Genomic DNA, 24,278 nt, shown 5'->3' with positions numbered 1-24,278 from the left:
TGTAAAATAGAATAAAAGTTCCTTCCTTTAGGAAGGAACTGCACTTCTTATGCTTAATTTCAAAAAACACAGTATTATCACTAACATTTTGTAGGAGCATTGCCAAAGAAAAGGTAATAATTTCTGTGTATAGCAATAGCTGTAACAATGACTTTATTTGACCCAATTTACTGTCTCGATTTACTGTCTCGATTTACTTATTTTCAAGTAAGTGAAAATAAAACATTATACACTTTTTAAATTAGGTATGATTTTCTCCTGCAGAAATTGTTCTTCTACATATTTTACATAAAGCAGCACCTAACTTCCTATCTTGTCTTGCATTCTATCACATATTTCTAATCTGTTTCAATTTACTAAAAATTTTAATTCCTCCTCTTTTATTTTAAAACTCAGTTAAGATCCTGTTTTGTTTTTCTATCCAGTTTCCTTTATTTGTTCACTAACAAAAGGGTCTTAGCTATCCTAAGGATTTCTCTTTTCTTTTGTCCTAGATCCTTTCAATCTGGCATCCATCCTCTACACTTCACCGAAACATTTTAACAAACATTTGCGATACCTTTCTGATAAAGTGAGACTCACTACTTCTTTCAAGGATTAGTCAGAACATCAAGTGGGCAGTCAAAATAGTCAGATTAACTTCAGTTGCCTTTGCCTCCAGATTCTAAGAAACTATAAATGTAGATGTAACACCTGCCCAAACGGTGTATATGTGTATCTGGTATGGTAATGGTAGCAGTCCAAATAGCCCAGCTTGGGAGCAAAGCAGGGTTGGCCATTGTCAGTGCTTAGATGGGAGACAACTAAGGAAAACTGGGGTTGCTATGCAGAGGAAGGCAATGGCAAACCACCTCTGCTCATCTCTTGTCTGTTATGCCCTGGGGATAGGGTTGTAACACAACAGAATGCTCTTCTTCAGGGTAAGGGCAAGTGGCAATCTGATGGGCAAAATATTCAAACATTTCTGCCAAGAGAACTGACATGGCAGCCCTTCCAGGTGATCCAACAGCACTGGCACAATCCAGTATGACACAATCCAGTAAATTACACAATTTCCACTAGAGAGATGTGCAGCCCAAGCCTATGTAGTTAGGTAGCTCTTGAAACCAGCTTAAGTGTACCTGTGTACAAGGATCAAGTTACATCACATATATGCTTTAACCTTTATTGAAATATGGGACTTTCAATGTGTTTAACTTTTAGCCGACTCGTGTTGATGCAGGGTTCCCCCCCCCCCCAAGCCCTACATTTGTTTTAACAATACTGCAATATTTAGGCCTGAGTTTTAATACTAGCAAGTACTCACAGACATTATATCTAGCTTCTGGCGTGGCTTAAAGAACTCACCAACATGCTTGGGTTCAATAGTTGGTGCAGTCCATTTTACTCATCACACAAAAATAATTCGGGTTACGGAGTGTCTTCAACCAGTGACCGGATCTACCAGTGGGGCGACGTGGGTCGGGTATCGTAAAGACAAATCGAGCCAGAAAGGGGGAGGGGCGGCAGCGAGGAAACAGCCAATGGGCCCACCTCGTAGAAATGGTGTGCGCGCACCTAAAGCTGTGTGTGAGATGGGCCAAGGGCCGCAGAAAGCGCGCCGTTATCTCGAGGATCCCCGACTACGAATGAATCTCAGCACTTCCAGTTCTCTAACATGAACCGAACAGCCAAGATGAAGCGACTTCATATAATCTGTGAGGCGTTTCGCTTTGACAAGAGGCGTTCTGACAGGAAGCCCCTCCAGCCTCGTCGTTTCCTTTCCCGCTTCCTCTGTCGAAAAGCCGCCTCCTACTCGCTTTCCCCTTCGCAGCCTCTTCCCCTCCTCATCCCGCGTATTCTTTCCAGCGAGCGCCCCCCACCACCTCTTTTGTGGCTGTTCCTCTGGCCCCCTCCCCTCACGCAGCCTCCACTAACAAGTCCCTCTCCCCCCCCTTCCATTTCCGCTTGCGGGCCTTCCCGGTCCAATCCTTCTCTTCGCCTCCTTCCCGCCCGCCCCGCGATGCGCATGCTTGGGTTATGCAACAGGCCAGGCCTGCCCAGGCCCCAGCGCCCGAGTCTCTCAGCGGCGGGCCCTGTAGCCGGGGGCCGGCGGTGGGGAGCAGACCTGGCCAGCCCGGCCCTCCCGGAGATACCCCTTGACGGGGAGCGGAGAGGCAGGGGGCTGTGCGCCCGGCCTGCGAGCGCAGCCGGCCCCCGGGCCAAGTCCCTCCTGTTCCGCGGCGGCGAGTGGGCCGGCTTCCTGCGCGCCGCTGGCTCCCTCCCCTTCCTTGCCTTTCCCTTCCCTTCCTCCTCTTCTCCTCCCTCCCCTCCCGCTCTCTCTCTTTTCCCTCCCTTCCTTCCTTCCCCCGGCAGTAGGAGCCTCAGCGGCAGCAGCCAGAGCAGAACCCGGATCCCCTGAGCCATGGCTGTGTGAGAGCAGCACATGGCGGCCGCGGCAGCCATGAACCCTCCACTCATCCACACAACTCCCCCCTGAAGAGCCGCCGTGCAACTGCAGCCAGCCCACCCACCCAACAGCCCACCCACCCGTCTTAGTTGAGGCTCCATCACGTCCCACGACTCGCAACTACTACTACCTACTACAGCTGCTACTCCCGCCTCGCCTGGACGGCCAGCAGCCCTCCCCCCCCCCTCCCCGGCCAGCTCACTCGCCGCCCGCCGCCGCCCAGCTCGCCCCACCACCAGCAGCCCGCTCAGCGCACCCTCCCTTCCGCCGCCATGGGAGTGCAAGGCTTCCAGGACTACATCGAGAAGCACTGCCCCAGCGCCGTGGTGCCGGTGGAGCTGCAGAAACTGGCCCGGGGCAGCTTGGTGGGTGGCGGCCGCCAGAGGCCCCCCCAGACCCCGCTGCGCCTCCTCATCGACGCCGACAACTGCCTGCACCGGCTCTACGGCGGCTTCTACACAGACTGGGTGAGCGGCGGGCAGTGGAACCACATGCTGGGCTACTTGGCGGCGCTGGCCAAGGCCTGCTTCAATGGCAACATCGAGCTCTTCGTCTTCTTCAACGGCGCCCTGGAGAAGGCCCGGCTCCATGAGTGGGTGAAGCGGCAGGGCAACGAGCGCCAGACGGCCCAGCAGATCGTCAGCCACGTCCAGAACAAGGGGACCCCGCCGCCGAAGGTCTGGTTCCTGCCGCCAGTCTGCATGGCGCACTGCATCCGCCTGGCCCTCATCCGCTTCCACATCAAGGTAAGCGAGGAGGAGGAGGAGGCCTGCTCCGGCGCCAGGCCGAGTGCCCGGCCCCTCGTGCTTCCTCTTCCCAGTCTAGGCCCCCAGTTCATTGCATCAGCCCCCCTCCCCGGCGACCTCCTTTCTCTGCCACATTGCCCCGGCGCTCGCTTTGCCGCCTACTTGGACGCCCCCCGGACTTGGCAATGCACTTTTGGTTCGCCCTCCCTCAGCCACTCATTGACACAGTAGGTGCCCCCCTCCTTGGGGCCCCTGTTGCAGCTGCCCGGGCACCAGTAGCCAGCTCCTAGACTGCACGTCTCGCTCGCTCTTCCCCTTTGCCCACAGCCTCTGCCCTGTTCTCCTTGGTTCCTCGCAGCTCCAGTGGTTTGGGGAAAGGAGGGGCCGCGCTCAAAGATGGCAGCGGGGTTGCCCTCTCGGTTATAGCTCTGAGTTCGGAGGGAGAGGGGGGAGTTCTGTCTCCCCATATCCTCCGCAAAATGTCGTCAAAACCTGGCGGTGTTGGCGGCTTGGGCGGGGAGAGGCGATGCTCCGAGTTCCCTGGGAACAAGCATGCTCACCGTTGGCCAGCAGTACTTTGCGCAAATGCAGCCAAAAGTTTATGCTGCTGCCGCCGCCTTGGCCATGCCCTTCTCCCCCCTTCCCCCCCCCCCCAGCTGGTCTAGGCGCAGATAAGTATTTACCCTACCACCTCATTAGTCGATATGAGGCTGCAGGGTGCCTTTAGCCGGCAAAGGGGAGGGCTTAGTAAGCACCCTGATGTCCTCAATCTCTTCAGGGATTTTTCTATTTATACATACCTGTCAAGCTTTGAAAACCAGATGAAGGGTGATCTGGAACATCCGAAGGCTCCCATCCACATTTAGCTAGAGTCTAATGGCTTGCAAAGACTTTATTTGATGCTGCAACGATTTTCTTTTTCTTTTTAACTACGTCTTTCCTCTTCAGGATTTGCATTTAGATTCTTCTGCCCCCCATCATAAATCCTTTATTTTTCTACATCTCAGATTCTATTTTCTTCTTTTCCCATGCTTATAAGTTTATAAGGTAGAAAGGAAGAGAAAGGGTCTTTGACTGGGAGACTAGTAACAGATAGCAAAAAGAATTTTCTGTACATCACCCTGATTTGAAGTGTATGCAGTTTGTTCATTTCAAGTGAGGTGTGTCCTGACTCCATGTTGTTCCTGGCTATTATTACATTTCCTCTGATTTATAAAATGCTTTTTTCAAGACAGTAGCCACTCTTCTGGAAGTAGATTTATCTCTAGAGCCAGCTCTTTTTTTTTAAAGTGCAGTTGCTTCTATATTTGTCTAAACAATACTATTTGTATTACAAGTTTACCAAGAAAATGAAAGTAAGCAACAAGTTATCTAACAAATGATTTACATTGAAAGGAACTTGTGGATTAAAGTAGCATTAAAAACTGAAATTGAGAAAAAATTTATTTTTGATTTAAAAAGCAGTTTTAAAGTGTCCTTTAGTGTTCATATTATGCAAATTTATAATTTACTAGACCGAAATGAGTCCATAGTTAAAAAATAAAAGTCCTGTTAAAGTCCTTGATTGTACATTGTTTGACTTTTAATGCCCTATTGAGAACAGGTTTTGTCACTTTTGTTTAGTACCTTTTGTGGTAAAGTAGAAAATTATATTTCATTATGCTTTATCAAGAAAATAAATGTAGCTAAAGGATGGGATATTGTGCTTAAATGCTTCCAAAGGAGGAAAATTAACAGAAGATCTCATATTTAACTAGTATCAAGCATTGTCATTTCTTTTTCATAGCATCATAAATATTATGTGACCTTCATGGAGGTACACAGGTCAGTAATCAGAGTTTAGTATTAGGATTTTATGATATTCTTTTGTCAGGCTAAACCCACAACTTTAACCAGTTCAGGACAAAGGATACTTTTCAGGAAGAAGTGAGTTTTCTTTCTTTCATCTTTTTTTAAAGACAACTTTCTTGAAAACATTTTTAAAAGATCTTGATAGTAAACTTTTTATAAGTTCAATGAAAGTGCAAAATAACACCAGCCGGTATGTATAATTAACTCAGTAGATGGCCTTCTGCTTAGAAAGGCCGAGAAATCATACTGCATTTTTGAGAGGCAGTGATACTTCAGACTAAGATGATAGTGGAAGTCCCACCCCTTGTTTCAGTTGTAACTGGAAAGCGATTTTATAAGCTTATGAGTTGACTGATCTGGTGTAATGATTGGCTTACAGGAGTGACAGACATGAAATGTAGCATTATTGTGAACAAGTTAGATTGTTCTGTTCTTGTATGCTTGTTAAATTCTTCTGTATGGAAGCGGAGAGCTTTAAGTGCAACCACACTTTGCTCTGTAACTTAATCAGATGTGACGTGCATTTCTAATAAAGGACTTACAATTGAGAGAAGAAACTTGTTTTTGCAGTAGTTAATGCTAAACGGTTTTGTGCCTCATGACAAACAGCATACATTTCAGGAGATCTTTTCCCCCAATTTAACTGTGCTGCTGCAGATCAGAAATCATATTGGAACAGAGTTTTGCTGTGCTTCACATATTGACATGTTCCTTTGTGAAAATAGAACTCCAGGTGTTTGTATGTTCCTCCTTAGCACTCCATTCCTCCTTAGCGTGGCCTATAAAAAGATCATTCTTGTTACATTTGTTCATTTTCTTAATATCTCCTAGCTCTATATTTACAAAATATGCAATTTGAATTTTTTTTTTGAATGTATTATATTAAGGCCATATCTTTTTGTTTCCTATCACAAAACTTTGCCTCGTCTTTTCTATTTGCTTGTTATAAGGCCTTTTAAAGCTGCTGTATAATGTAGTTTGTAGTATTACTAAAATGCTAAAAGTCTGTGAGTTCTTAAGACTGTATAGAGTTTAAAAGTAAATGCTCCCTGCATGATTTTAATTTTGTAATTCTTGCCCAAGTAGCATGTGAAAGTGTTCCTAACGCGGCTAAACTTCTTACACTTCTTTTCCTGCAAGGAGCTCGGGATAGTGGTTCTCACCATTCCCCTCTCCAACCCCTTCCACCATTTTACCCTCAATAACCTTGATAGGAGTTAGGTTAAACTGAGAGTTTAGGCTGGTCCAAAGTCGCTCAGTGAGTTACATGGTGAGCAGGAACTTGATCCTGAGTCTCCTTAATCCCAGTCCCACATGCGACCCATAACTCCATCCTGGCTTTCAAACCTTGTAAAAAAAATAATAAAGTTATCTTGGATATGTTCAGTCTGTTGTGTCCTTTATTTCATATTAAGAAATGACACTCTTGTGGTCTTCCATATCTTTGCAAATCTTGAATATATAAAATAAATATATAAAATAAAATAATAAATAGGATTTATTTCTATCATGCCACCTACTGAAGCAAGAATACATAACAGTTTTTTGTATTACTAAGTCAAATGAGTAAGAATTTTAAGACTCACATGAAATCCTAAATTGAGAAACTAAGTGTGAGAAACAAAATAAGAATATAAATAGCACTTGAATTAAATATTAAGCTCCCAAAGTGATATGGTATAAAAATTACATATACCCATTTTAAGACATTAATGTTTGCTTTTGTTAAGTGCATTTGGACAATGTGTAGTTCATTGTTCAATTTTAGTCACATATTTAAATTGTCCCTATGGAACATATTAAAATATTGTGAATTGAAGTAGAATTCTTGTAGAAATTCTAATATATGTAATTTAATAGTAAACAGTTAATCTGTCTATTCTAAATATTAAGTATTATGGCAATGCAGCCAATTCAGAGTAGTTAGCAATTCCATATTTGTATTGTAGTTGTCGGAATCTACTAAACATACATGAGTGCTTCATTAAGAAATGACTAGTAGATTTGATTTGTCCCGTTTTTTCCATTTACCTTATTAAGAACTTTCTCCGTTACAGTCTGATGTCACATTCAGGGTTTGTTTTTTTTTTGCCATTTTTGCAAGTCAGATGTGGCTACTAGAGTAGAGAATACCTTGATATGGCCTGTTTGGCCACCTGGATCCACACCACAGTAACATTGAGACTAGACATCTGTCATGCACCTTACATTGGTCTTACATTATCAGGAACTAGATGGGGCATGCATGTTACTCTCATTCTGCAGTCATTCTGTTAGCTTCCCATCAGTTCATGGTGGTAGAAATGCCATCATAGCCAACTTATGGCGATCCTTGCTGTGATTTTCAAGGCAAGAGACTAACAGAGGGGTTTGCCATTGCCTGCCTCTGCATAGCAACTCTGGTTTTCTTTGGAAGTCTCCCATCCAATTACTAATCAAGGCTGACCCTGCTTAGTTTCCAAGATCTGATGAGATCAGGCTTCCATGGGCTATGCAGGGCAGTTACCAGGCCCAATTTAAGGCGCTGGCTTTCATATACAAAGCCCTTCATGACTTTGACACCTTGTATATATGGGATGTTCTCTCCCCCATGCTCTGCCATGACAATTTCACTCATCTGAGGACGTCCTTCTGTAGGTTTCCATCTATAAATGCGCAAATCAATAACTGCCCCTGTATTCTCCATTGTGCCCTTACTTTATAGAATAGCTTGCTGTGGAGGTCAGGAGGGCTCCTACTCTCCTGACTTTCTACAAACTCTGCAAAACTGAGTTAGTCAAGGAGATTTTTCTGCACAGGTAATAAGATGTACTGTAACAAAATGGGTAAAGGGTTAGGGACTGGAGGCTGTGCATAGGTCATACTGTCTGTTGCTTTAAGTAAGATTCTACTATGTAATTTTTGCTTTGGTTAACATATCATATTAATACATTTGCTTTGCTTCAGTTCTTTTTCAGATGTCTGGTTTGTTCCAGATTGCTACAGTCCAAATTCTATTACATTGTTTATTGGGTGTTTCATCCCGTTGATTATGTTGACTAACTCTGTGTAATGTGTCTTGAGTCCAGGTGAGAAAGGCAGACTATAAATAACATAAATAAAAAAAATAGGAAAAAGGCAGATTGTTCAGGTTGTTATGATCTTAGAGCAAGATTGTAATGACCTGAAAAATTTCCTTTTTTAAATTTTGTAACACCTGACCTAATGAAGAATTCTAGGGAACTTGAAAGTTTACACGCTATTATGTATCATTGGATTGGTCTTAAAAGGTATTGCATGGATTGTGTTACTGGCTTTTTGGATTTTACTTTGGACCAACACATCTGTAAACAACTTGTTCTTACTATCTTCAGTTTCAGTTAGATTTGTACTGTAATGGGGTTTTGCTGTTTTGAAAGCAAGTTGGTTCCATTGGTTCATGGAGCTAGATTTACTGTTCTTGGAATTCTGACTGATGCATACATAAGGGCAGTAGATGCAGTGGTATCTTAATTTCAGATAATGTGTTTAGCATAGTGCTTACTGAGTTGTAATTTTAAGCTTGTTTCAGGGGGTTTTGTTCATGTATAAACATGTTGGAATTTGGATTCTTGTGTATTTAACAATGTGAGAACCAATTTATCTGGATTCCTTAAACTTATGCTTCATTTGGAATATACAGCTTGTGTGTTTACTCATGAATGCTGATATAAAACCAACAGTTCAATCATGCAGTAAGAAATTAGGCTTGAATAACTGAGATATGACAGTTCCTGTATAATTTTTTGTGAATGTTTGTTGTAGTGACACAAACAAGAACCTGTTTTTCTAACTAAAAACATGATGGCTGCTTCTGATGAGCTTCAGGTCTTTTTTTGCTGTAGCACTGAGACACTGGAAATTCCTTAAAGGATGTTCTACCAGTGCAGCCTTATGTAGTTTAAGATGAGAGCTGAAGGAACTTCCTGTTCAGGCTGGTATTTGGATTGTGATGCTACTTTTGCTTCAGTTGTATTTAACATGTGTGATCTATCTTAAAAATATGCCCCCCCCCACAACTCTTGAGCTTGTGTTTAGATAGTGAGCACTCAATAACTTTAAATATACGCTGTGCTGGTCACCAGTTATATTGCATAAGAGATCCTTGCTACCTATCACACTGTGTACTTCTTCAAGGAAAGACCACTATGGGAGTTGATAACCCATCATATTTCAGAGAGGGAGTATAAACCTATGTGTGTCTTTGATGTAGACTTCTTTAGAAGGGCACTGGCTGCTTCTCCTGTTATTAGAAATGTTGGGTGATACTCCTGTCTTTGCTGAACATTGGAAGTGGTTTGTATGTTTTCCCACTATACATGTGTAAGAGGTATTGTCAGAACTGTTCTAACTGTGTAGGATCAACAGTTGTCCTTGAAATAATATTTAAGTGAAAAGAAGAAAATTATAATCTGAATGGAATTGATGGCTTAGTTGTGGATAATTCTGATGATGTGTTGTTGTATGCTTTTATACCATAATGCTATTGGACTCTGAATTGGACTTTCAAAAGTTAAAGCATATTTGGTATGAACTGTTTGTACTTCTTAAATGTGTTGGCAGGAAGGAATTAACTTGCATTTAACATGCCTTTCTCTGCACCACTCCTTTTTGCATAGGTTGCACAGAGCATTGAAGACCACCACCAAGAAGTAATTGCTTTTTGCCGAGAAAAGGGTTTTCATGGCTTGGTTGCATATGATTCAGATTACGCATTGTGCAACATCCCTTACTATTTCAGTGCCCATGCCCTAAAACTGAGCCGTAATGGAAAAAGCCTCACGACAAGCCAATACCTGATGCATGAAGTTGCCAAGCAACTGGACCTGAATCCAAATCGGTTTCCTATTTTTGCTGCTCTTTTGGGTAGGTGGAATGACATCTGGAAGTTCACATTTAAACAGATCTTTAAAATGTGTAACCGAAAAGACCAGAAAAACACTTGTCAATACACTTTATGAACTGTTCATCCCTTTTTCCTGCTTTTGCTGTGGGGGAGGGCAGGGGGAGTTAATATGTGTACAGTAAAATCAGTGTCTGAGTTATGGATAGAAATCCCGGCACCCCGATCCAAAGCACCTTTATGTAGAAGTAGCCTCATTTTGCTTTAAGAAGAACCACAAGTAAGGCTCTAGTTCTAAACATTGGAGGCAAGTCCCATGGGTATTGATAAGACTTGCTTTTGAATAAACATGTTTATAAATTAGAATTTATACTGGGGAAAATATGGAGATTAGTTACTTTATAAATGCTTATTACCATATTCAGTTACTATAATTGCATTACCTGGAAGTGACATTTGAATTTAAGATTAAAATTACAAACACTAGTTGGCATCAAAAACGTGTCTGATACTTCCATTTTGTAGGATAGCTTGCATAAAGTATTTATTTGGGGGCTTTAAAAATATTACATATTTTTTATTCTAGGTAATCACATTCTACCAGATGAAGATTTGGCTTCCTTTCATTGGAGTTTACTTGGTCCAGAACATCCCCTAGCCTCTCTTAAGGTACAACTGCTAGCTATTAAATATACTGCTATAGAAATAAGTTATGGGGCAAATTTTCATGATGTCAGATGTCTCCTAAGAAATTAAAGATTGAGCTGCAATCTGTAGTTCACTGTGAAGTAATACCAAAGACTTCAAAAATCTAGAACGAACGTGCGTACAGGTTGCAACTTAGATCTTTAAGCTGTTTCACACACATGCTAATAGTTTTATAGTGTACGCCTTGTTTTTCTGGTTTTGGTTTTCATTTTATCATACTAGCATCAGCGATATGATTGCAGGTCTGACAATATTGGCTGTTCTTTTGCTGATAGCGAACTCTTAAGAGAATAGAACAGAATTTGTATTAATTTTTGGTATCTGCTAGCGTGATATGAAGGTTGTAGAGTAGTAAAACCTTTTAAGTTGAACAAGAGAAATTTTGTGTCTGAATCTAAGAGCGGCACCTGCCTTTTAATAATTTTATCTGTACCCTAAAACAATTAGATACCTGAGTTACTTTATATCTGCATCTAAAAGAACTGTAATGAACTGAACTTGTCTAATTCTTTGGGAAGATGTATTGGATTGTTGGACTTGGCTGGGCATGTATACCTGGAAACTATTTTTATAGGTTAAAGGTCCTTTTAGGATTATTTTTGATTATCACGTGTTCAAAAAAATAACTTTTAGATAACGAGCTTTATCAGAGGAATGATCCATAATATTTTTCTAGGAAATTGCATACTCAGATGATTATTTATATAGGTTAGGAACTTTCCAGTATGCTTGCATTCCATTATTTTCTTACTTAGTCATATGTGTAACACCTTATAGCCCCGATCATGGCAAAATGTTTGGTAGGCACTTTGATCAAATTTTAAGAGAATAATTTAAGTCCATTTGATTTTGTTTTTCATACAGCACTTCTTTATAGGTTGTGTGAATAAGATTGCTTGATAGCAACACATGTTAAACTTTGTCCTCTTTAGATAGGGAGTGTGGAAGAAACAGTCATCCACACTTACTGCACATACCTAAACATGTTTACTCAGAAAACAGTTCTACTAACTTCCGTGAACCTTCTTTCTGTGTAAGTGTGTGTAGCCTTCCAGCCCAACAAAGAAGCTGATTCAGTATTATAGATTCTGGAAGACTTGTTCTCTCTTTTTGGAATGATTGTTTATATTCTATTTTAGGGGCATTCCTAGTTTCACTTGTAACAGGCAGTCTTGGGTAGACACATTGGACAGAAGCATTTCCAGAAAAAAATCCATTGCTTTATTTTTATGGAGATTCTTTTCCCATTTCTGAAGATTCATTATTTCATCAACTTAATAACAATAAATGGATGCAACTGCTAATACTATATTAGGCAGGTATAACGGTTTCAGAGTTGTAATCAATATTTTTCAAATGTAAAATTCTGTGAAAGAGTATAAGAGTGTTCCTTTGTAAACCCTTGGGGAGGCTGAAACCACAAATACATATAACAATTCAAATTTTTAAAAATCAATTTATGAATTCACCTCTTCAGGTCAAACCAAAGCCAAAGTGAAAATTCTTATTTTTATGTCTCTCACATGGTAGAAGGGATATTTTAATCAACAATCTGATACATAAAGAACAGGTAACGCGAATGGTACTGCTGAGCGTTAAACTGAGGCCCCTGTGACCAATGTGGACAGCTCTTGAAATAGATTTGTAGACAACCATGCCCAGTTCTTTATGAAACATTATCCCAGTCTGAGCCAATTAAAATAAATGAGATTAGTTTAGGTTTTTTTCTTAAATGTAAAAAATAAAAAGTATATGAGAAATAATTTTAGAAATTTTACAAGTGGCATTCTGATAAAAATAATTTCCAAATAAAGCTCTGATTTTCTTTGAATATAATTTTAAATTTAAACCATACTTGATTTATTTTTTCCTAATCAAATGTTAAAGGGCAATTATTTGTTGCTGTTGAGAAGTAAAATATGGAGTACTTTTAAAATAAACATGGAGTGCTTTTAAAAATATGTTTGCTAAATACAAGTAAAAATAAGCATGCTAAATCAGATCACAGTCTACTTAGGGTATTGGAAAATTTTCCAGAAAACCCACATCACTGTAATTGGAGAACTGTGACCTGCAGTGTTACAAGCCACAATGCTAATTTCCTTCACAAATCTACACACAGTTTGTTGCTCTTTAAATTTAATAATGTGAGTAATGTATTTTTCATTCACTTTTTGATTTTGAAAATTACAGTAGGATGAAGCTTTGACATGTAACGGAAGACTTTTTGCCTGCCCAGTAGGTTTTCCCTAGCCTGTATAGGCCCCTCTTACTTCTTTTGTGTCTGCCTGACCAAACAATAGAAACATCCCCAAGGGCTCAAGCAAGCAAAGTGAGCTACTTGCAACAAAAATGGACAGAATAACCTCAAGGCCATTAACAGATATAACCAAAGAGTGCTTATTCCTGACACTGTGTGGCAGTTACTTAGGGCCAAACTAGTTTGTCCTGTTCATGTCTAAAATGGGTTGGTTTGGCATTAGATATAAAACCTTCCAGAAAGTTTGAAGCTCTGAGAGAGCAAAAAAATGTTTTTGGAGGGAGAAACAGAAATATATGCACTACTTACTTTATCAGCTGTACATTAGTTTTACGTTTTATTACCATAAATGTATGGGTCATATCCAGCAGTCTGTCAGCAGAAGGCACTGATGGTTATGGATCTTCCCAGCTTCCCCCTCCCCCAACACCCTTTTCTGACCTCAGAAAAATCGATTCCCAGGGTTGCAATAGCTGTGTGGAATAACTAAGCTATGTGGGTTAGTGGGCTTCAGTGAAGAGCAGGAAGCAGCTGAAATTGTTCTTCCTGCCTCTTCCATCAGTAGAAGAGAAAGCAGATATCTGCTATCTTTTCTTAAGTGGGTCACTGGATCCAGATTGTAACCTATCTTATAAGATTGTACTAATCGGCATATTAATGAAATTTAAAAGTATGAATATCTTAATTTAGTACAAGCAAAATTGGGAGTATGATCAGTACCAGAGTAAGGGAGCTGCAAACTGATATAGTCTATATTACCTTAATGCACATATATTAGTTTATGTCATCTGAGAAATAGAAAAAAATAAACTTGAAAATAAAAAAGCTTGTTTGAACAGAAATGCTATCATACAGTCACAATCACAGTAGAAGCATATTTGGATATAGAGCTAAACGTTTTAACATTTAAATAGAAGTAATGCACATACACATTGTAGCATATTAATTATGGAAAATTATTAAAATTTAAACAAATATATCTGAAAATATTGTATATTTACAGCACACACAAAAATTATCTGCTAATGCTGTAGAATCTTACATAAAATTTTCATCCAACACATGTTGAATAAGTAAAACCTTGAATGAAAAAGGATTTTACTCATTTCCAAAGAAGAAAATCTATAGGAGACTTTTTTCAGTGCTGCCCCCATATTTCCAGATTTTCCATGGAAAAATGGGGTGGGGGTGTTGAATCCTCAAGGGAGAAAACCTTGAATTGAGCTAGACGGGAGAAAAGTGCTTGAATGATACAGTACAGAGAGATGATGTTAGAGAAGATTCATCTCCTTTCAAATTACCTGCATCTTTTGTTGTAAAAAGTAGACACCTCATTTTACATATGACCAGGGCTGGCACACAAACAAAGGAAGATACTACATTTAGTCTTAAGTTGCTTCATTGATATGAGCATTTTAACATAATGATGAGTGTATTTGGAAATGTGAGACTGGATATGGACATATCTTAATCCTGATACAAATTTGTCAATCCTTTGTAAAAGTGCTGTTTGACTTTTTGAGTGAATGATTGGACTGAAAAGACATGTCAAAAAAGCTTTGAATTGACTTACAGCACAACCTCAACCTATCCAACTTGCCTTTTGTCATAGGGCTAAATTGATGGGACAGAAGAATGTTAAATTTGGGAAGTTTTGAAACATCAGTTAAAAACCCTTGGGAGGTTCTTTTCAGCAAAAAAAGAACATTATTTATTAAATTACAAAAAAGCATACATTTTTCAACCAACAATTATTCCCAGTATTCAAGAAATAGATGTAATGGAAAATTTACAGACATTCTCTTATGTACAGTCACCCTTAATCTTATACAATGCTTCTCACTCTGTATTGATTTCTCTGATATATCTGTAAAATGGTGGTTAAATTTCTATTCATCCCTGTTTCACCCTAATGTGTACAATTGGTAAACTCTTATGTTGCCTTTCATAATTACTCCTGATTGCTGGCTCTTGAGTTGCTTCTCTTTTCACTTGTACTGATTTTAAAAGCATTTGTCTTAAGTATGGTGACCAATCCAAGCATAGTATTAGAAATAGGATCTTGTCTCTATCTTTCAAAAGATTATTAATCCTTTCCAGTTTGTGGTAAAGTACCATAGTTCTGTAACTCCTCCAAGAATTTTGCTTCATCAAATGGTCAGTTACCTTAGAATCTAGTAAAGTCTCCGCCTGTCTCTTCAATTTTTCAGTTAACAGGAAAACATTTGAATTTCCAAGTATATGATTTTACCCTTTGTACTCTTCAGTGTTGTTCTTTCTGTTAACTTCTGTTCAATTTATCTTGCATGACATCTTGGCCTTTCTGTAATACTTCTATACTTTATGCCATCAGCAAGTTTCATTCACCACATTTTAGCTTTTTTAATAATCATGAATGACCATGAAACAAACAGTTCTAAAAGTTATCTATTCAGCATCTTATTTGGCTATTCTTCATCGGCTATTCTTCAATCTCAGTTTGAAAGCCATGACTATAGTAGTAGTAGTTCTTAGACTGGTCCGTATACCTAAAATAGCAAGCACAGTTTTGACATCTGTTACAATATCTGTTTGCATAAATAAATGAACTGTTGGATCCAAGCCATCATCATGACACATTGTTGGTCCAATAAAAGATACAGCATTACTTTGTATTATTATTTGAAACCCATGTAATAATAGCTAACCATAAGTAATATGTTTCTAGATCCTGAGTGTATCAGTCATTTTAAATACCTGCTTAAAATCACTTGGGAGTCTGAAGCTGCACTATTGGAGTGAGTTCTTAAGATCTCCCCTCTCTCCCTTTGTTTTTAAAGTTGTGAGTGGGCTAAATTTCCGTTCTTTTTTTGATACCTCATCCAGTCCTGCATTCCACAAGTGTCAGTGAAATGAAGTATTCAGGTGTACAGCCTTGGAATTTCTTAGCATTTAAGTTGCAATCAATTTGAAAATGATCCTGGATTAAAGACAATAAGAATTTCTTTGCTGAATTAGACAAAGGTCTGTCTTGTTTAGCATTCTCTTTATGAAAAGCAGAAATGGTCCAGAGATCTACATTATGCCCATCTCTCTTCTAAAGTCTAGAAGTCTGTTTTAAAATCTTTGGTGCAACATTTTCTATATTCTCTTTTAGTTAATCAGTCAATTGGAATTCTTTAAAATGTGTGTGCCCATAGCTACACCTTTTTCCACATTAACCAAAGCTCTTCATCCTTTGTTTCCTAAATTACATTGTCAGAACAGATTTTAAATGAAGAAGCTGAACATGTTGATCTTATTCTGAATGTCCCCAAACTGCTCCTATTATTCATAGAATTATGTTTGATGTGACACCATTCTTACATGGAAAGTGCTGATGTGGGAAATAATCAACCTTGGTCTAGGTTATCACATTTGGAGATTTTCTTTTCAATTTCTGTCCATTTGTTCTGCTCATAATGATGTTACACCTTTTATGTTGTCTGATTTGTATTCCTCTTCTTTTATTCAATTTAATCTTTCACTGACTTTCATATGACTTCATTCTGTTGCTGTTACTGATCTGTCTTCTTCTCATGCCTCTTCTTGATCTTTGCCCGTCTGGTACTCTTGATCTCCTTAAACCTGTATACATCCTCTGCTTCCCACTGTACCTTTTCCATCCTTGCTGCTGCATCATTGGTGCTCTTTAATTCTTGGCATACATTTGGCTTCTAAATTTCTGTCTTTGTTTAAGTACAGGATCAAAACTTGCCTCTTCATGCTATTGTTTTTAGTATGATTTCTTACCTTTACCATTGTCTAAAACTGCCATTCCCTTGTGTGCCATGTATTATTTGGGTTGTAAGCTAAAGGTCACAGCCTGTATCTGACTGCATGTATGCTGCCTAGTTTATATAGTTATTCCAGAAATGTGAATGTGCAGGCAGTGAAATACAGATGTGTGCAATTGTAAGAATAGTGTTCTCCCTATAATTTTGTCATTGATAGAAGTAGTTCTTCAAGAAGGTGGTGTAAAGTTGCAAATTGACACAGTCTCTGGACTTGCAGTCAGAAATAGCAGATTGTTAAGTGCATTAGTGGGACGTATCTGTTGCTGGATTGTACCATTTCAAACCAAAGCAGGGGGTGATGGCATATTTTGTATATTACTCCATTTTTAAAAACCCAATTCACAGTGCATACAAAACTAGTATATTAGGAACAAGGGATTCTAACAGACCAGTTCTCTACACTAGTAGCCAAAATTGTGGAAACCTTTTGGAAAAAGTGTATTTTTGAGGTTTGATGGCTCGTAACACCACTTTTTTTTTTGGAGTAATACCATAAAATTATATATCAATGGAAAGATAATTTAATCAAGAATGTAATGCAAAAACTTTTATGAAGGAATTTTTTTTAGAACAGTAGTTATAAAGAAGAAAATTGAAACACACAGAAAAAATGAGTTATACAACAATTCTCACCATGTCAGTTAATACTTAGTTGGGTAACCTTTTGCTTTAATTATGGCCTTACAACACCTTCCCATGGAGTGAACCAAGTTTTTTAGTTCTGCAGCTGTTATAATGTGAAACCACGAATGAATTATTGCTTCTATTAATTGCGGTTTATTGCTGCGTTGCTTCTCACTAACCAGTTTCTTTAGTCGGCTCCATAGATTTTCGATGGGGTTAAGGTCTGGGCTATTCCCAGGCCATTCCAACAGTGGAATATGATTATCTTGAAACCACTTTTTGCACACAGCAGCAACATGACATCGAGCTGAATCTTGTTGAAATATAAATGCTTCATTATCTTGGAAAAGATCACGTGTGGAAGGCTTCAGTTTGGGCTCAAGTATTTCATGTATGTATTTTGGGGCATTTATATTGCCATTTATCACGCAAATTCTGCCCACACCTTTTGATGTCATACAACCCCATATCTTAACACTAACTGGGTGTTTCACGGTAGGTGTAATGCAATCAGGATGCAAATCTTCTCCGATTCTTCTTCTCGCGTATTTTATGCCATCACTACCAAACGGAGATTTTGGTCTCATCGCTCCAAATAACACTGTCCCATTGTTCTGCTGTCCAGTTAAAATGGGTTTTAGCCCAGTTTAATCTTTTCAACCTTTGTTTGAGAGACAACAATGTTTTTTTTTTTTTTTGTGGAATTCTAGCATTAAGACCAAATTCCTCCAGTCTGCACCGAACAGTCCTTGCACTCAACTTCATATTGAATTGTGCTATTTCGTTCTGTATACACCCCGATGATTTTCTTCTGTCACCTAGGTTCAGTCTCTCAATTCTTCTATCATCCCTTGCTTGTGTGCACCTTTTCCTGCCTTTACCAGTCTGGTTTTGTAGTGACTGAGTTGCCATATACCTCTTCAAAAATTTAGAAATGCCACCTTTGGTTAAGTTGCCACCAATTTTTCTTCTAATTTCTTCGTAACTGTAGCCTTGTTCACTTAATAGTACTATTTTACATCACTTTCTGGGTGACTAGTCAACTTTGTGCCATTTCTTTAATTGTATTACATTTTACAAGCTTACTCATACTCATTGGCTGCATTCAAATGAAGGAAAGCTACTTCGTATCAAACTAAGCAAGTTGTGCTTCCTTTTCCTGGTTATTTGGCTACAACATTTGATAGAATACAGATAATCGAACAAACATTGTTGCATTACATTATTGATCAAATTATCTTTCCATTGATACATAATTGTATGGTATTACTCCAAAATAAAGTGGTGTTATGAGCCATCAAACCTCAAAAATGCACTTTTTCCAAAAGGTTTCCACAATTTTGACCACTAGTGTACCTACAGTTTGAAATGGTGCAGCCTAGTCAAAGGTGAATATTATGAGTGCTCTAGTTGTTGCTGTAAGGGAACCTGTTGGACAAGGGAGTTTCAACCTAATGGGTGAAAATTAACTGGTAGATGGTGCAGAATAGGTGGATCTGTGGTTAGTCACAAAAGACAGTGTCCTCAAAGCAACTGCTTTCCTCCTCTGGTATTGTACTGTTATTGTCATCTTTGCTTCTTTATAAAAGTTCATTTGCTCACCCACTACTGGACATGTCAAGAGATACAACATAGTAGCATGCTTAATTCTTGTGAATATTTGTTGTGCCAGGATCTTTTAAGTTGTAAAAGGACAGCTTCTAATTTTGAACTTTATTAAAGGGCATGTGTTGCTGGTTTGTGTCTGCATCTGCAGAACAAAACAGCTGTTCAGTAGAACGGACCTACATAAAGTGTTGATTTAAGAAACTCAGATGTGGATATAATATTTAACTTTTGAAATACAGGGAGTATAAATTCTTAGCATGGATGATGGGGTTAAATATTGTTAGGTCTTATAGTCAGTCTTGGGGGACTTGCTAGTCAGATTTGGAGCTTTTCATCTGCAGAAGGGGTTCGCAATGAGCTTTGCTTGTCATATTGTCATGTTCCTGAATCTCATATGTTGCAATTTACTTTTTTTCCATTTACATCTCATAATGATCAGTTGTGGTTACATTCAATAATCTTCTTAAAAATTAACCTACATTCTGCCACCATCTATCTGAGCTTATACTTAAGTGTAAGTTCACTTTTTTCTTTGAAGGAATCTGTAATCATTTCTCTTTGCAAACAAACTTCATTAACTTTTTAGACTTCAGCTTAACAAGATCTTCTCTTTGGCTGTTTGTCTCTATGTACTTCATGGCATCCTCATTGTGCTATCAGAAGTATTTGCAGTTTTTTTCTTCTAGTAGTTATAGAATAAAACTCTATTCACTGCCTATCTTTTTCAGCCACTTAATCTGCTGCTGCTGCTACTTTCTTTTGTGGACTTCTCTCGGTTCCAGTTACTGGGTAAAAAATATTAATCTTCTCCAGGATTGCAGAGCTCTCCTTTCAAACTTCCATTTTCCAGGTGTGATGTCACTTCCTCCTCCATAATTATAGTGCTACCCAGTTAGATTTAAAAGCAAACAAACTTCAGTACCCATTTTAGTTTGTTTTCTACATGACTGCTCTTTTTAAAGCGTTTGTGTATTGTGGCTATAGTAATGATTTCTGCCTCTCATTTCAGTCAGAAATGTGTGTACAGAAAAAAATCATCTGACCTTTAATATTTCACTAATATGATGCAAATCCAGAGTTTTACCAGAGTTTTATCATACAAGTCTAAAGCTACTTTTAACATTAAAAAACAAAAACGTGCAAAACTTCACCTGTGTCTTAGAAAATAAAATGAGGGTGTTCAAACCAGTGAGCATTTTTAAAATGGTATTGTAGTTTCTTTTCCAGTACAAAGCAAAACTTGTGCTCCAATTTTTATAATCAGATGAGGTGAGTTGTTTACTTTACTTCCTTTCAAGGCAAAAGTTAACAAGAAGTTACTTTGATAGTTAACATCTTAAAAAATCAGTGAAACCTTTATACCAAAACCTATATACCTTAAAAGAATATTTTAACTTTGTTTTAAAACAGTAATAACAAAGTTGAAGTATTATTTTTAAAAGTGTATCAAATAGGATTTTTTATTTTCTAATTTCAGTTTTGTCATGATACATAATATTTTTATACCTGTTGTCAAACAGTTAATGATTTGGCTCCATCAATAACATTTTAGAGATTTTGGTTTAATTGCTGTTATACTTTTTAAATGTTCTTGTACCAACATCTTTTCTCTACTAGCTGAAAAAATTATTTTCTATGAGTAAATTTGCAAAAACTATTTTGAATTAGGAGTCACCTCCAATTGGATCACTCTGTGCTGTTTGATAAAATCTTAAGACTCTATGGTCATATCCAGGAGTCTACAAATTTATAGCTAAGCTTGGTAGCCAACTGTTAACTTCTCATAGCCAGCAGAAATGTCTTAGAAGTCTTGCCTTACCACTGAGCAACAAATTCTATCCTTTGCCACACAGAATTAATATACCATACTTACAGGACGGCAGACATGCCTCCCTGTGGCCCAAGACCATGTACTATTCTTCAGAAATTAAGCACTCTATCTTTCCCTTGCCAACATACTTATCCCAACCAGAGAGCAGTCTCTCTCTCTCTGCATATATAAATATTCTATGAATGTGAGTTATTTCAAGTTGTTCTGCCAACCTCTTTTCTTTCCAGCCACAATTCAGTTCTATACAAACTCACGACTTTCCCCTCCTTTTTAAAATCAGCAGTTGAAGTAACAGACTGTTGGTTGAAAGACTGGCAGGAGCTAGTTTGTTTAATGAGGCTTAAATTGGTTCCTGGTCAGAAGTTTAGTTGTGCTTTGTGACCAGGAGTGGAAGACTCTAGTATGGAGCAGCTCAAGAGGGCCTGGGCAGTGAGGTGCATGGGATTGCGTAAGCGATAAGACTAAAAGGGGGGGGGGGCTAGGTCTGCTGGGAAAGTCACAACACTAGTAAAAATGCAGAGCTTCTTGATAATTAAAAATAGTCTCTTGCAGTTGTCATACCGCTTGGAGGGCTGTGGTAGTATGCCAGAATTAATTGATTCAGTAAGTGAGCCTGGTTTCACAACCTGGTTTAAAGTTTCAGTCAGGGCTAGGGGGAAGTTGCCCTTCTTGGATTCTCAGATCATCAGAATTAAATTTATAGTTGCCACAGGGACTAGTAACCTGGATTCCTAGTCCGATTATGTTGCCACATCATGAAAAATGTACACTTACAAAGCTTTTCAAGACCAAGAAGAAACTTATTTCACTGCACTGACACCTTACATCAGCAGCACTCAGTAAATATGCAGTATCTTCTTACGTGATCAGAGTACTTCACATAGAGCATTTCAGAAATTCTTGCAGAACCCTTACAGCAAGGTTAGTGTTACCTCCTACTACATGATGGTGGAGTAAAACTAGATAAAGAAATTTTGAAGGCGCATGGAAAAAATAGAAATGTTGTCAAAAACTGAAATATATGCAGTGCTTTCTTTCCCATGAAACCCAAACTACTTCACTGATTTAACAACATAAAATTTTTAATTCTATATAGTGCTGCAATACTTGGGACTCTGTCTCCATATGAGGCAGTTTTCTGAACTTTCTGAATATAAAAGTGTGAAAAGTTTCACAATTAAATAACCTTTCCTTTTTTAAGAAAGCTGTGGAATTGAACTATTTTATAGTTGTGCCTATGATTTTTAAAATGCAGTCTGACATTAAACCATTTTCTGAGGAGGGTAGTGTTTGCCTTGCCTCCTGGTTTTCTGGAGAGGTCCTGCTGCTGCATTTGCTTTTCATGCTGTATTTTATTCTCTGGTTTCAGAGGTATGCTCATTCTCATTTTATGCTTGAGGCACTGAAATTGTAGATTTTTAGAGTTTTATTTAATTGATCTGCTGTCCAGTTTCTTACACAATGTTTTCTTTTACATTTGGAAACTTTTCACATACATAATTTCTGTCTCTGCGAGGGTTCAGAACTAGAGCCAACAGTATTAAGTGTCTTGAATGTTTATTGTTCAGAAATTGCACTGAGCTTTTATTGATATTTATTAAGTTTCAAGTATAAAAACTGACATCTCTTTAATATTTTGAAAATGGACAAATCAATGTACTTTATGCTGAGTTCAGATCTCTGCACCACATTGTGACCTGATTTTGGAGAAAGGTGGCACACAAATGCCATTAAAAAAATAAATCCACTCCACTCTTGTATATTCAAACTGAAAGTTCTTCTTCAAGGTCTTTGCAGAAATCTTTCCAGCACCACTGCCTGAGAGGTATAGGAATTGAATTTGAGATCTTTTGCATGCCAAAAGTATTCTTTATGGTGAGTTAATGGGCATTCCCTGAAATATGGTTTTCCTAATTTTCCTCCAGCACAAAGTATAAATTAACTGATTTTAATAATCAGTGTTGGAAAATTTTGTTCAAGTGGCTTAAAACAGAGTAGTAATACGACTTTCAAAAATAAAATGTAAACATATAAATATTTGATTGTGTCTAACCGTCTATCTGTAGATCTTCCCCACTTTTCCCCAGCACTTTGTTCTGACACCAGGAAAATCCACAACAACAAGGAAAGTTGATTCCCAGAAATATAGGACCTGTGTAGAGTAATAGCCATGTAGACCAGTGGGCTGCTGTGCCAGCAGAGGAATAGTGTGGGAGGGGTTGCTCCCTTCTACCAACCCCATTACATTATCTGCATTAACCCAAATTGAGTATTGTAAGAATAACATTAAAACAGAACTGGCCTGCCTCTTCTGCAGTAAAGCCATATAATGTCAAATGGACCAGCTGAGCATCCCTGTTCCTTCTCAACCATATTTGAATCCTAGAAACTTCTAAATGAAGTTTTTGTGAATATGTCCCTTCTAGGCTTTTGTACTCTTCTTTTTACTCTTCTCATTCTGCTTGGTGGTCCCCCCTCCCCTCCTAAGCTGTCTTGGTAGTCTCTTTACTTTGTCGTTATAAAAATGATGGGGTCTCTGTCCTGTATCAGCTCTAGGTTTTAATTTGAAGCAAGATCTGATTATTGCTATTTTTCTTTGGCTGCTTGGGAGCCCTCTGGTGGTTTAATGTAACTTTGGTTGCAAGCATTTTTTAAAAAATGGATCTGTCTAACTGTGAAAGTTAGTTTCTGCTTCAGTTAGTAGAAACAGTTTACAGTCAAACATGTATAGTAAAATAGGTTGGCTATTCAGACCTAACAGGCATTTGGATATATTTGCAGACAGTAGGCAAATACTGATAAATAAGTAGAAATGCTAGAATGCAAGTTTTTCTGAGCATGGAAACTTGCAGAACTATGTATGGCAGTATGGTTGTTAACAGGAATGCAAAGTTCATGGGCACTATTCTGTAGCCATTTTGTGTGTAGCTGCAATTGCATTGGTTGGCCTGATTTTAACTAACATATGAAACTTGATAACGAGACTTGCTTAAAAGCAACCCAAATTATGTAAGTACTACTTTGCACTATTGCGTTACCTCTTGGAGTTTCACTCATTTTTTTTAGCATCCTGCGACAGTTATGCAGCTAATTCACCACTGCTTCTTTGCACTATCAGTACTGTCTTCCTGTATTACAGCAGTCTGTAATGTTCACTGTTTTAAGGTTCAGATATCATTGCGAGGTGCAGTCATCAACATCAGGGTGAAGTATCTGTGTAACATGCTCTCACACAATTCTTGTTAGAGTCCTTTTAATCCTGTACCAGACTAGCTCTGATACTGTGAAACTTAGACAAGTTTCTGAGCAATGGTATGTGATGCAGTGTGTTGCTGTTAAGGCAGTACTTGCTCCTATGAAGATACCTAAATATATTTCCTGTTTATTGATCATGGTAGCATTCAAAGGAAGAGTTGTAAATACTTCAGTGAATAGGACATGATACAAACCTGGGTTTAATCAGGGTTCTGCAAAAGAGTTCAGGTAGTTTTAGGGTAGTTTTAGCCTGGATTAACAAGAATCATT

General features: G+C 38.6%; 1 protein-coding gene across 1 annotated transcript in view; it reads left to right on the top strand.

Annotated features, from left to right (window-relative positions):
• The first annotated feature begins 2,142 nt into the window (after positions 1–2,142).
• FAM120A (family with sequence similarity 120A) overlaps positions 2,143–24,278 on the top strand; it is a 124,265-nt gene continuing 102,129 nt past the window's right edge. Inside the window, exons 1-3 of the mRNA XM_054977370.1 lie at positions 2,143–3,195; positions 9,684–9,930; positions 10,494–10,576. Of these exons, the coding sequence (XP_054833345.1) occupies positions 2,722–3,195; positions 9,684–9,930; positions 10,494–10,576 (804 nt within the window). The 5' untranslated portion in view covers positions 2,143–2,721. The remainder of the gene's footprint in view (positions 3,196–9,683; positions 9,931–10,493; positions 10,577–24,278) is intronic.

Source organism: Eublepharis macularius, chromosome 4, assembly GCF_028583425.1.
Source record: "Eublepharis macularius isolate TG4126 chromosome 4, MPM_Emac_v1.0, whole genome shotgun sequence".
Taxonomy (NCBI): Eukaryota; Metazoa; Chordata; class Lepidosauria; order Squamata; family Eublepharidae; genus Eublepharis; species Eublepharis macularius.
Note: the sequence above shows the minus strand (reverse complement) of the source record. Positions and strands in the feature narration are given on the sequence as shown.